This window comes from Branchiostoma floridae, chromosome 5, assembly GCF_000003815.2.
Source record: "Branchiostoma floridae strain S238N-H82 chromosome 5, Bfl_VNyyK, whole genome shotgun sequence".
Taxonomy (NCBI): domain Eukaryota; kingdom Metazoa; phylum Chordata; class Leptocardii; order Amphioxiformes; family Branchiostomatidae; genus Branchiostoma; species Branchiostoma floridae.
This window is the reverse complement of record NC_049983.1, coordinates 6245620-6260017: the sequence shown is the minus strand read 5'-3', so window position 1 is coordinate 6260017 and position 14398 is coordinate 6245620. Positions and strand designations below refer to the sequence as shown.

The following is a 14398-nucleotide window of genomic DNA, read 5'->3' as shown; positions in this document are numbered from 1 at the left end:
CAGTTGACACTACTCAACACATAGATATACAAAATGTACATAAAAAATATCCACAAGAAAAGCTACATTGTATCATATCCAGACCGTATTAACGTTTAATATCAGTCAAAATCTTACAGTACAGCCCATGGCTCTATACTTCAATTTGAACAATTATTGGAACTCCCTAGCATGCACCACTGTCAAAAATACAAACAACTGTTCACTGACTTTGCCCGTTTTTTTTTTGTTCGAATTGACAAATAAAGTTGTTCTAATGTGCATTAGTGTCACACGTTTCATTGATTTGGCATGATATAAATAAAATACATTGTACAACACAGGGTTTTCTGTATCGCCCTTGGTCCTGGCCCTCCCGTGGGTCAGCCGGACTGTACGGAATACCCCGTGTAGTATTTAAATGTACTACACCCACCTGTATGGTAGTGGTGATGTTTAGATTGAACACCTGTAACATTACACCCACCTGTATGGTAGTGGTGATGTTGGAGTCACACCTGTTCCTCTGTACCTTAAGTACCGTACTCATCCCATGGACCACGCCCCCATGAGTCAGCATGTCGGGGCTGACCACTGGATCCCTGTTTACCAACAGCTAAAACAAACAAACAAACCCACATTAAACATTAACACATAAACAAGAGCTCACTATCAAGTACATGTACATAAATGTAACAATAACATACCATATTTCAATGTCATGTATGTGTTCAGAATTGTAGACAATATGAAATGAAATGCCAAATGCATTCAACTTATACATGTATTGTCATTAGTCCTTCTTTTATGTCTCATTCCTAAACCATCCAAGTATTTATAGCAATATTTAGAAATACTCCCTAAATTCTCACTCCTAGGGAAAGAAAACAACACATATACTGTGATCTATATTTACATTAAACAATGTACATGTATGAGACACCAGGATATAACAAAAACATTGTGTTGGTCAATATCTTAGAACAATACTTCAGACAAATGTACACAATTACTATCCACATACATGTTTGTGTACTTCATGTGCATGTCATAGAATATTAGTTATTACCTACATACAACTCTCGTATATCTTTAAGTTTAAGCTAACCAGAGACAATGTCACAAAAATGAAACTACCACTGACCATTACAGTTACTATTACCAGCAACTCAATGAATCATCATAAGTTTGTAACCCTTAGACTAGAGTGAATTCCTCTACATCTGCCATTTTTTGCTGCAATGCAGATCCTGTCTACATGCCAAATCATACAACCCTACATCATGCCTGTGCCACTGGAAGGAAATTGCCCATTTAACCACCGGAGCCAACCCTACCGCTGCGGCACGTGAAGGCAGGGAATGTAATTACAGGAAGTTTTTACGACGGGTTGATCTCGTGGCAGGACATGTGTTGACTGATAACGGCAATAAACGTCCGTCATGACCAGACAAGATCGTAAAAATTTTGCCAAGACGACTGTTTGAAAGTAATAAAGCTGTGGCAGAAGTTTCTTCAGATTCTGGGTGCCATTAGACACAGGGTCAAGACTGCTCAAAGTCAAACTTCTGTTTTGTCTTAAGTATTCAAGGTCTCATAGATGTAAACCCCGTGTGTGCATTCTGAAAGAGTTCCGACCCAAAAAGAAAATAGCTGCACGAACGTTTCTTCATTGATGTGAGAATATCTCTTTTAGCTAGCCCAACTGATCTAAAACGTCCGTGATGGAACTCTCTTTGTAAGTGAAGAAATTAGCAGGTAATTTTCAGCAGCGCGTGCTAGGGTATAGCTACAAAGTCCTGGGCTGGGAGTGGTGAGGCCATACGCTAGCAGGCCAACAGGTCGAGAAATACTGTTTGGAGTGTCCTTATATACAACCTGCTCCCTTTTCCTGTAAGCTATATCTAATGTACAGTGTGTGTGTCAATGTAATGTAATATTGTTACACAATCTTGAGACAATATACATTCAGGTACTCACGAAAATCCACCATACAAAAACATCTGGGAATAACTACTTATGTCCACCCATCACCTAGTCAATGCACCTTATTACCACTGTGGGCGAATCCTATCTGGTAGTTATGGCCCAGGGACGTGGCGAAGTGCTGTCCGTCGATGATCCTGTCAGAGGTCAGCACCAGGCCCGTCACTATATGGTACCTCAGGATGCTGTGGGAAATGGCCTGGGAGGAAAGAAGGAAGAATCATGGCACATCTAAGATATAAATGAACTCTCCTCTGGTGTAGAATTGCTGGAGGCTTGTTATCTTTATGTTATCCTTCTGTTCCCCTCTGGACTTGAGCAGCCAGATAAGGAATCGTCAACCCTGAACACAGGGTTCTAGCCAGGATTATATCTCTTCGCAATGGTAATGGCAAGGTAACAAGAATCCAATTAGGAAGATGGTGTGGGAGGGGGGTCTTGGCCCTTCCAAGGTGAGATTTTGAGAATGTGGAGTAAGAAGTTGGCATGCTAAGAGTACCTGTGAGTGACTTACTGTAACTTTGTTAACATCACATGTAATTTGAAGTAATTTTTGGTCATTTTGGAGTGGCTTATTATCATTTGTCATATTTGATTAGACATTTTTCTACAAGTAAATGATAGCAAAGTACCACTATGCTAGTGTGGTCCTGTGGCCTTGCTGGGGTTAAGACAGGAGAGCTGTTTGGCTATACCCTCCACTGTGATGTTAAGGGAGGGGATAGTTGGAGCTTTGGGTTCGTCAAGGGTAGGAACGGTGGTCTTATCCTCCCTGGTAAACACTGACTCAAACTGGGCCCCCAGTGCATCAGCCTTTTCTTTGGGGTCAGATGTTAGCACCCCCTGATGTCTTAGGGCGGACGCACCAGTAGAGTCTTGTCTGATGGATTTGACATAGCTCCAAAAGGCCTTGGGATTATCCTCGATGTTAGACTCCAGGTAGTTTGAGACATAATCCCTATGGGCCTTCCTAACTCTCTGTGTACAGTATTCCATCACACACACAATATGAATTCTGATCAAGCTACATAAACTTTTGTACAGTCTACTTTTTACTGCACATATTACACGTAGAATCTTTCCAAATCACTTAAACTAGAACTTCTATATGTAGTAACTGTTGTATATATGAATAATGTTATATGTGTATACATATCATATATATCTATTGCAATGTTCTATCCAGCCTGATATATTGTATATATACCAAGATTAGATGTCAAATGCAACAGTAGTCCAATATCTTATTCCAATATGCTTCTATTAATAAAAGGTGAACAAGTTATTCATCTTCCTTTCCTACAGTCCAGTGCGTGCCATATTTCTTACATACCCTTGGATCTGTTCCATTGCGAGTGAAGGCCAGGACTGCGGCGTTGTTAGGTGCAAACAGAGTGTACGGTCCAACAGTCTCCAACTGTTCTAGTAAGCCATCCTCCTGTACAAGCAGAGAGGCAAAATGATATAGTATCATTACCAGTGTTCTTGCCAACACAGTTGAGCTTAGGGGGGCCTTTCTAATTCTTTTTTTAACAAAGCTAAATAAGTTAGCATCTATTTCATAGGATTTGGCACTGCATGGATATACAGAAAATAGTGCTTCTGACAGTTTAAGGTTAAAAGATTTTCAAGGGTAGAATGACCCCAGACCCTCCTGGACTCAAGCCATCAAAAGTGATGCTGATATACATGTATCGATGATGATTGACAAGGCCAGTGAACAGTAGACCACTAGTACTGCTTAATGTCCAACCCTTTCCAGAAGTGTGCATGTTGGGTAAGCAACAACAGATCAGATCTGAACTCCAAACCTCTTGGTATATAGCAGAGTTGCTAACCACTATATGCATGTTTCATACGATATTCCAAACAATGGCAGTATATAATCCAGAGGCTTCAAGAAAAGAGTACAAGGTCTCCACACTTACTGATAGATAATGGGCAAATAGTGAGTAGTCAGTCAGCCCCTCCATAAGCTCACTGAGTGGGGGCCTGGGTGGTGCCAGGGTGGGCAGTACTGACTCGGGTGGAAGCAGCACCTGTGGACAGAAAACAATTTAAAACTCACAAACTCTTAAGTGGGTATCTCTTACTGGACTGCGGCACCGTGGGGGTACATTGGGGTTTGTTTGCTGCGGCTCCGCTGTGTTATTTTCGCCAATTTTCGCTTTTAACATTGACATGCGGCACATTTGTGTTTCAAGCCAATATAAACAGGTCAATGGAATTGCAGAATTGTCAATTTATCAAAAATTGCTGGCAACCAGCACATCAGGGTTTGTTGGTACCCGTTCCTGGCATTGTGACACCTATTGTCAAACCCCGACGTATCACAATGGTACCCCAGTCCAGTGAGATACCACCTTTAAACAATACTGGAGAAGTTTTGTACATGTTAACAGTCAGACATTAGCATCTGATGTATTTCTTCAGTGACTTATCCTGGTTTTGAATTGTATTGTGTATTTCATTATCAGCCCTGGATGTCTGTTGAACCTTCATTGACATCACAAATCCTTATCAACAAGCATCTGTATCTAAATACGTACTTCAAGACATAAATTTTCTGCAGTACATTTAAATTTATTGTGTTTTAACAGAGGAGGGAATTATTTTACATCAAAATAGTCAGTGCAACTGCCTTGTATTGCATAACATTGTCAATATTACCTACATTGATACTACCTCAACATTAACTGTGATAGCATATCTCAATTAAGTTAGTAAACCTGTATCTTATGTGGACTACATTGCAGGAAAGAAGCAGCTGTATGAGATTTAACACAAATCCCTTCAGGAATCACAAGTGTCTAGATGGGTGATTTCTTGCCAATTATCCATGAAAATGCAACATACATTTGACAAATACAGGAGGTCTTACCTGTTCTATGACATGAATTATCCCGTTGGAAGCCAGACTTTCATTCCCGATGATTTTCGCACCTCCGACAAGCAAATACTGTAGGGAAATTCATGAAGACACTATTAATGTTTTTGATCACACTGTAAGAATTTGAAGGGTTAAACAGAATTGATGAATGTCTGACACAAAGCTGCTTAAGACACTTTGAGAAATGTATTTTAAGGAGAAATAGTCACTCTCGATGGGTAACTAGTAAAAAGAGGCAAAAATTATTCTTACTGCACAGGTGTAGCAGGCCAGAATACTGTACAGCTTACATTTTTCAGTGGTTATCAATGACATGGTAACCTCTCCAAAAACAAACTCATGACACACTAATAGTATGTCTTTCCAATGCATCGCTACAGTACTACAAAATTGTTTCATCACCAAAAAACTTAAAACACTGCTGAAACATTTTCCTTCCAGGAACTATACAGTGTAATAACATTTTTGGGGAATATAAATTTATCTAATTTGCACTATACATAGAATGCAATATCAGTAGCTTGGTACATCATAAAGTACAATCATGTACCATATTGATGAATCAGGCTTTTAGCTAGGATTTTATTATAGGGGGTCCAAATTTCTTGTTGTCTGAGTTGCGGTAAGTGATATAGGCACCATTATTGTAGGGAAGTCCAGGGGCATCAACCTTCCATGGTACAGAGTTTTCAAGAATTTTAAGTTAAAATGATGCATTCTAAGCTATCTTCAGGGGCAAAGTTACTGTTAGAGAGGTCACAGTAGAAGCCTGTGACCACAAATGACCTAGTAGCATCCCTGGTAAATCAGAATTTCATACTTGTCAGAGGATCTGCTCCCCAGTAAAAGGGCGTCTAGTGCGTCCAATTTCTTGTTATTTTAGAAAAACACGTCCAAATGACGCCATGACTAAAAGCCTGCAGACATACCCCATCATCTTGTGTGAGTGACAGCATGGTGCCCAGGAGGAGGGTTGGCAGGGGTTGAGACTGGTCCAGGTAGTACTGAGTCAGGTTATCAAAGGTCAGGCTGCTGTTGGCTGTGTGGTACCTGTAGTCATCAAACAACAGCAACGGTGAGAAAATAATCCCTCTTTCTATATATAGCCTGCTCAACAGAATAAAGAAACTTTTTTTACACAACCATTGCTTTATTCTCATCAACATTTTGGTGACTGTCTGTCACCTTCTTCAGGGCAATTCTGACTGGTTTACATTGTACTGCAGGACAGGTGTTGCTGCTCACAGTTCAGATGTGGTCACAAAATGTAATAATCTGCTCAATAGCTACTTCTTGAGGGATCCATCTCATGATGCAATCATGACTTGTGGACATGTACAAAATACGTTTGTGTACAATAATTACTCTCATATGTTGTGACATTGTGAAGAAAAAAGGTAACGTAAAAACTAGAACTTGCCATGGATAGCTATCTCTAATAAACATTGTGACCTTGAAATTCTAGTAGAACTAACCAAAGTCCTGCAGATATGTTAATATCAACCATTATTAGTTTAAACAAGTTTTACTCTAAAAAATTACTAAAATGTAGGTTTCAGAAACTATTCATTGCTGCATTGGTCCAGTCACCAACTGTTGAAACTAAAGATTGAACAGAAAATTTACAAAACTGGGGGAAAAGGTAAAACAGTGTGCTCCTTACTTGATAAGGAATGGGATGTTGTCGATCTCCCACCACCTGGACTTGACTTCTTCAGACAGCTTGAGGAAGGCATCGTCAGTCGGAGCAAACACTGTTCTCATCACGGGGCCAGAAAATAGATTCTGCAGGCCAGCTGTCTACAACAGGAACGGCACAGGGTTGTTAGGCATGCTGTGAGTTAAACTGGGCACTTTAGATCAACTGTGTAGATTCAGGTAAATTTTCATCATATTCATCATTTCAGTCCTACTCTAACATCTATATCACCCAGTTTTCATGTAGATTTATATAAACCTTAACCCTGATCATGACAGGCTTTAATTTTAAGCCTTGCTTTATATTTGATATCGCCTCTTACAAGGCATAATGTTATACACATGTACTTTAAGAGAGCTTTGTATCAATAGTTAAGAGTATGATCATAGAATGCAATATCCTTGCTGTCACTCCCCTCTCCCTATTGAAATTAGTATCTATATGAATAAGGCAAAACAGACGCTATTAAAAGTTGATTCTCAAAATCAGATAAATACAATGTAATGGTTAACTGCTTAATAAGTGTTCTAGATTAACAATAATACCAACCCTGACCTACATACACTCACAACACACGCACACACACACACACACAGAGTCTACAAAACATGAAGCATTCATCTAAAGCAACATCATGATATGTAACATGTATCAGAAAATGTAGGGGTCAGTAAAGAGCCCATGGTCTTACAGCAATGAGATTACTAAATGTGGACAGCTCAGGTCGTCCTGTCATCTCCACCAGCAGGGTGCCGTAACACCTGCGCCCGTCCCCGATGTACCCATCCACACAGGTGCAGTTGTTTGTACCTGGGCCTGTCTGGGTACACACAGCCTGCAAACAGCAATACAAAGAAACATATCTTAGTGCTATGAATCAAATCTTATTCATGCCACGCTAATTACCTCCATGAAAAAATGGAGGTATAGTTTTTGGTGTGTCTGTGTGTGTGTCTGTGTGTGTGTGTGTCTGTCTGTGTGTCCGCATATTTGTGGTCAGCATAACTCATGAAGGGTTAAGTGGATTGGTTTCATACTTGGTGTGTTGGTAGTGTGTGATGAAAGCTGGAAATGATTAGATTTTGGTCCCCCTAGCGGCTCTCCTTGGTACTGCAGCGCAACTTCCGGTTTTGCTATCACGGTGTTCTGAACATGCTATGGTCACGATTTTTTAGTATTAGATAGCTCTTGTGCTCGGGAAGAAATGGCATAAGTTTGGGCCCCCTAGCGTTTAGTTTTGGGATAGCAGGGGCATTTTTGTCAAAAACTTCTGAAGAGGATAACTCAAGAAGGGAACAACGGATTTTCATCATTTTTGGTATGTAGGTACCTCAGACAATGTTGTACAAAATGAAATACTAATTATGCAAAATAGGAGCACATTTGCATAATTAATGAGAATATTCTATCATAGCAGTTTTTTCAATGTATCTCTTGTTCCAGACATGCTATGGTCTTGACATTTAGGTGGTAGATAGCTTTTAGTGCCATAAACAAGTGGGGCAAGTTTCAGCCCCCTAACATTTAATTGTGGAACTGCAGGGGTGTTTTTGTCAAGACACTCCAAAGAGGATAACTGCAGAAAGGAACAACGGATTGCCTGCATTTTAGGCATGCAGGTAGCTTAGGCAAATATGTTCATAATGATACACATGTTATGCAAATGAGGACTTAATTTGCATAATTAATGAGGAAATTGTATAGTTCCATTGTTTTCAATAACTGGACCTCAATACATGTAACACATGTTAATTATGATAGGTGGAATATAAGCAGATACCAAATATGGTAATGAGGAACTTGTCTGCATAATTTATGTAAAAATTGCAAAACCACTTTATGATTAATAATGGGAATTTTATAATTGTGACATGTGTACGTTAGTCAATGATGAACAACACCATGCATAAATTATGTTAATTTGTTAGTCAATTGCATGAAATTTACGAAAGCTCTAAAATTTCATGGAGGTATGAGGTCGCCGAACTCTAGTTTAATTTGTTGGCTATCAGATTAAAAAAAAAAATCTTAACTGGAGAAATATCAAGATAAAGAAGCCTGAGGATCAGTAATGTGCCTTGGCGCACTCAGTTTCATGGTGTAAATACAGTCATATTCAAATTTTCCTTCCTACCCTCTAGCTTTATGACGTCTCTTGCTATATTTTAACTTTTAAAAATCAGAGAACGAAGAAATAAAATTGGTATGGCTTATACTATTATTCACAACTTTAACTTATGATTATGATTTAGGCATTTAGTCTTCTTCATACTCTTAGGACAAAAATTCTTTAACTTCCAAAATTCAAGACTGGTCCCTGAGCAAACACAAAAATCCTACATGAAGGTCTCTTCACATTCATGAATTCACAAAGAAAGAAAATTAAAAAAACTTTCTATAAACTGTTAAGACTAGCACTTCAATCGTCATTAATCATGCAAGACACTTTGAGAACTTTGTGAAAAATTTCTTAAATGACAACCTTCAAGTCAACACATTTTAAGATATAACAACAATGAAGGAGTTCTAACTTAAACATTATTTTGGAGCCATACCTGACTATGACATCCCCCAAAGTTCTCCAGACAGGGGTTGATGGGTGTGCACGTTTTCCCATCGCCACGGAAACCTCTCATACACCTGCAGTCATTCTGGTGGGACACAGAAACAAAGAAAGTTGCAAAATGTAGATTATATTCTACATTGCAAAATCAACACATCACCCTTAACACATGAGACAGAGCCATATGATAGGGAAGCAAGGTATAATAAATGATAAGGCCTTGCCTATTATTTTTATGTTAAACTGCTCAATTATGGAGATTGAAAATCTACAAACATCTACGAATATCTCGATGAAGGTTAACTTAGACATCCAGGTAATAAGATAGGCCAATAAGCAGTCACTCAAGCAACTGGATATGTTTTTGCAATGGTCAGCCATTTCAGATAGTATCTATCTTTTGTCAGAGTCATTCACTATCTGAAACGTCTGATCACTCAGTTGCCAACATATCGCTTGAGTAACCGCTCTTTGCATATATTATATATTAGGAATGTCTGTATATGCATATAGGCCTGTATTGTGTACCCTATTTGTAGGCACATACTATTGAAAACTACTTGACAGTGTACTTCAAAACTCATATTTACAGTACACACATAAAATGTTTGAAAGCAAACCCAGTTGTTATAATATCTTGTCACCCTGGGGCAACTAAGGGGACCTACCAGTGTAAAATACATGTATATGCTGTGCTTACACAAGGAGGGTCTAATTTGTGATGGTTTTTGTGAAGTTTTTTTTTGCACTGTCCACAAACACAGGAATACAAAATATAATAGAGAGTGCTCCACTAACCTGTCCAGGTGCAGTAAAGATGCAGTCTGCATGTGGATCACATCCTCCCCTGTTCAGGGAGCGACAGTTGTCCACAGGTATACAGGATATGCCATCCCCTTCCCATCCTTCATCACACTGGCACACGTTGGTACCTGGTCCCACCTTGATACAGGTAGCCTGGATACACAAGACAAGTGTTTAACACACTTCCTCTAAGTCCATATATTCGCTTATATATACAGTGCTAATATGGAGACAAAAGTCAAGCAAAATCATCTGGAACATTACGTGTGAGTTACAGAGCTCATCATCATGAACTACAGTAAAATTCATGTACATCATACAATAAGAAACAGTGAAAGGAGCTAACATCAGGATGGCATCCTCCTCTGTCAGGCAAGCGGCAAGGGTTCATCTCGATACACTCTAGTCCAGACCCTGTGTATCCTGGCTTGCACACACATCTGTGAACAGCAAAAGATATCTTGGATAAGTTGCAAGGGAATACTCATACATAACATCCCATTGCATTTTGAAGAATAATAAATCAATACACATCAGTCAACTAGTGGATAAAGGCAAAACCAAAAAACCAAAGTGAGGCCTTTTAAAGAAACTTCAAGCAAAAAGTTCCTTCAGTTGAAGGTAAATCTCATCTCAACTTCTTTCATCAAAATGTACATGCACGTTGTCAAACCAGTTATCACAATGGGAATTGTTGTTGATGCTGAATGTTAAAGTGTTAGCAATTTTCTTGTGTTTATCACACTGGGCAATTGTCCTTGGTGCTGAATATAGTATTGTTAGTAATCTTCTTGTGTTTATCACACTGGGCAATTGTCCTTGGTGCTGAATATAGTATTGTTAGTAGTCTTCTTGTGTTTATCACACTGGGCAATTGTCCTTGGTGCTGAATATAGTATTGTTAGTAATCTTCTTGTGTTTATCACACTGGGCATTGTCCTTGGTGCTGAATATACAATTGTTAGCATCCTTCTTGTGTTTAACACACTGGGCATTGTCCTTGGTGCTGAATATACAATTGTTAGCATTGTTCTTGTGTTTATCACACTGGGCATTGTCCTTGGTGCTGAATATAGCATTGTTATCAATCTTCTAGTGTTTATCACACTGGACATTGTCCTTGGTGCTGAATATAGCATTGTTATCAATCTTCTAGTGTTTATCACACTGGACATTGTCCTTGGTGCTGAATATTGCATAGTTAGTAATGTTCTCCCCTTAGGTTCCAAACTGGATATCACCTTATGGTGCCACAGTAGTTATCACACAGATTATCAATCTTCTCAAGATATATTTCCAAACTGCTTATCACAGTGCTTATCACTCTTTTTACCATGTGTTACAATCACTCTTATGTTACAACTGTTACAACTCTTCTCAAGTTATGTTACCAAACTGGTTATCAGACTGGTTATCAGACTGGTTATCAGACTGGTTGTCAGACTGGTTATTGCTCTTCTTACCTTATGTTATCAAACTGGTTATCAAACTGGTCATCACTCTTTTCAAGTTATGTTACCAAACTGGTTACTAAACTGGTTATAAGACTGGTTATCACCCTTCTCACCTTATGTTACCAAACTGGTTATCACACTGGGCGTTCTCGTGGCAGACGTCCAGGTTGGGCCCACAGGGGTTGATGGGCTGGTCACAGTTCTCACCTGTCCAGCCCTGCTCACAGGTGTTGGGTTTACAGGTACCATCTCCGTCTGGTCCCCCGTTACACTCACCATGTAGACAGTCACACTCTGATAACATAGGAGAAAACACATTCAATACTTGATGTACTATGTTAAAACTTAACATAACCCAACTAACACTAAATGTTGGAAAGACATGCAACTTACAGGAGTTGTGGGAGCTAGATAACCTGTACCCCCCCCCCCCCCAGGTAAATTACGTTCAAAAGCAGCTGCTTTATAACTGATAACATATGATTGTATAATGCCCTTGACAGAGCAGGTCTGGTGACCAATGGAACAAGCAAACCATTGAGCACAGCACAAATCTCTATAAATTACAAGTTTTATCCACATTGTCAATCACATGATGTACATGTATTAGAGACCTTTTGAGTGCCTCAGTTTCCAGATAAATGGTCAATGAGAACACTAAAAGACTTCTCAAAAGCAATTAATTTCTACTATGCCAAGCCATATGGACTTGTAAAGCACTCATTAATAATAAATACAAATAATAAATACATCCAAATTCATGAAGTTACACAGCATGCAAGAGCAAGAGCTGAAATTTAGGATACAACTAACCCATTGTAATGCCAACTGAATGAATCTAAAAATCTATTTCTTTAGTCATCAACTTTCCAATACTTTTCCTGCCTTTATACAGCCCTACAAGCATGATGAAAGACTACGTACCTTTATCACAGTTGACACCATACAGGAGTTTATCCTCGCAGATTTCACAAGTCGTGCCCGTGAAGCCTGGGTCACACACGCAGGTGCCGTTCCCATTGATTCCACCATTACACTGTGTAATAAAACACACAACCAGGTAATTACTATCAACACAAGAGAAGGATCTATAAAGGTTTACCAAAGAGATGTCAGCCCAGCCCTGCTTTAATGTGGTTCCATTTCGTTACTTTCAAAAGACTCGTTTAGCTTGTATCTTCGGGACGCAGCTGGGCCTACGGAAGCTTTTATACTAATGAAAAATCCTATTATCAGTTGCCTGTTCCTTGCTTGTGTGAGTTAAGCCACCATTATCATGAGAACAGAAATCCTGATCCTACTTCATGGTAATTTCACATTGTATGATTTACAGACGTGGCGTGAGCTTACAGATCATCATGATACATATGGCTGAAAATGACGGGTCTGAGGGAAAGACTTTCGGATAAGATGTGCACTGTAAATCTTGTAACTTTTACGGTGGGTTAATTTTACACTTTCATGGATTGGTGACCTCACTCATTACTGTAAATCCATGAAATTTTATTTCCCTTGTATAGTTACTGTGCTACAGAATTGCTTTCAACGCAGACTTGAAACACTGCGATAGTCTCCTTTTTCTCCTACTATGAAATAAAACCATTGCGAACATAAATGACTTTACAGTACCTAGGCTTGCAAATGGCAATACTTAGTAAATGTGAAGCTAATGCAATTTCCTTGCATCACATTGCTGTGAGGTCTTTGATATATCTTGCATTCATTTAGAATGTATCAATACACAAGACTTAACCTGCATGTAAGGTGGCAGCCTCATTTCAAGGCATAACAAATGTATGATGAGAGAACAGACAAGATCAAAACATTGCAGATTTTTTAGCAAGAAACCAAGTCAGGATTTTTTCTTGCACATTCATACATTACTACACATGTCTACTGTCATTGGTTCCAAAGTCTTTTTTTATAACTGATTAAAATTAGGTAAGGAGCTATATGTAGACTAAATACACTTTTCTATGTTCTCAAAGAAAACTGCTCACACCCACTAAAACTTTGCTTAACAATGTTTTGGTCTCCAATTTGAAGACGTCGAGTAATCAAAACAAAACCCAATGTCTGGTGTTTGTAGAGAATGTAAAATCATGATTGCCATCTTAAGCACTGTTAAAATTACGACCAACACAAACAGGTGCTCAACTGTGTTCACCTTAATGACAAACTCATTAAGTTTCATTACTATAAGGAGACACGTAAGGATTTATTGATCATTTGACCGGCCCGTAAAACCTGACGACAAACTTTATTACCGACAACTCGGTACTTGGGACGGAAGATTTGTGAAGGTTGCAGCTCTAAATGGTTCTTTTCCATCAATATCTAAGAAGTGGGCAGGCCCTTAGTGATTTCCTATCAAACCATGGCGTCAAACATTGCTGTTTATGTCGCTGTGTGGCCAGGTCGCTTTTACAACATTGGATCAAGGGTTATGGTTGGGTAGTTACAGCTGACGGCAATGGTACATATTATGGTGTGTGGCTGTGTTTAAATCAGCAAATATGTGGGTGGCGTTGCAAGACGCTATAAAAGAAAAAAGGTTTTAAATCTTAACTCTCGATTTAAGACAGTTTGATCTCTGGGTTGACATCTTGCGAAGGTGATAGTCACCTGTTATGTCAATCCTTCCACAAATGTGGTAGAACTGTATAAATTTTGTTGATGCGACTGAACTTGAATAACAAATGCTTTCTTTAAGTCCAACATGATAAATATTAGGTGCAAATTTCATCTGTTTCTCTTTGGTTGCGGATCAGACAACATTACATATTATGTAAATGAACTCTGACAAAGTTTAAGTGCTATAAGAAACCAAACTAAGAAAATGTGACAATATTTCCCTCACAGTGAATCACGTGTATGAAGAAAAAATATCAAAATTTCAACAGGTTGCAAATTCAACACCATTATGATTTCAACCACGTATGACTGTTTATATTTGTCACCTAAAATGCCACCAGAAACGATCATCGAAAAATAAACGTGACCCAGCATTTAAATCCGTGATC

The 14398-nt window shown here is 38.9% G+C and overlaps 1 protein-coding gene and 1 long non-coding RNA gene across 4 annotated transcripts in view; one reads left to right on the top strand and one right to left on the bottom strand.

Moving 5' to 3' along the window:
- Positions 1-14398, bottom strand: part of LOC118415423 (stabilin-2-like) — a 174457-nt gene that overhangs the window by 27474 nt on the left and 132585 nt on the right. For both annotated transcript variants that reach the window (XM_035820033.1, XM_035820034.1), the window contains exons 20-32: positions 12300-12411; positions 11489-11669; positions 10268-10361; positions 9916-10074; positions 9110-9205; positions 7246-7389; positions 6519-6655; positions 5785-5905; positions 4847-4924; positions 3894-4004; positions 3299-3403; positions 2027-2164; positions 467-595 (exon numbers count right to left, since the gene is read on the bottom strand). In XM_035820033.1, coding sequence (XP_035675926.1) covers positions 467-595; positions 2027-2164; positions 3299-3403; positions 3894-4004; positions 4847-4924; positions 5785-5905; positions 6519-6655; positions 7246-7389; positions 9110-9205; positions 9916-10074; positions 10268-10361; positions 11489-11669; positions 12300-12411 — 1605 coding nt within the window. The remainder of the gene's footprint in view (positions 1-466; positions 596-2026; positions 2165-3298; positions 3404-3893; positions 4005-4846; positions 4925-5784; positions 5906-6518; positions 6656-7245; positions 7390-9109; positions 9206-9915; positions 10075-10267; positions 10362-11488; positions 11670-12299; positions 12412-14398) is intronic.
- LOC118415424 overlaps positions 1-14398 on the top strand; it is a 128880-nt gene that overhangs the window by 14416 nt on the left and 100066 nt on the right. The window lies entirely within an intron of this gene.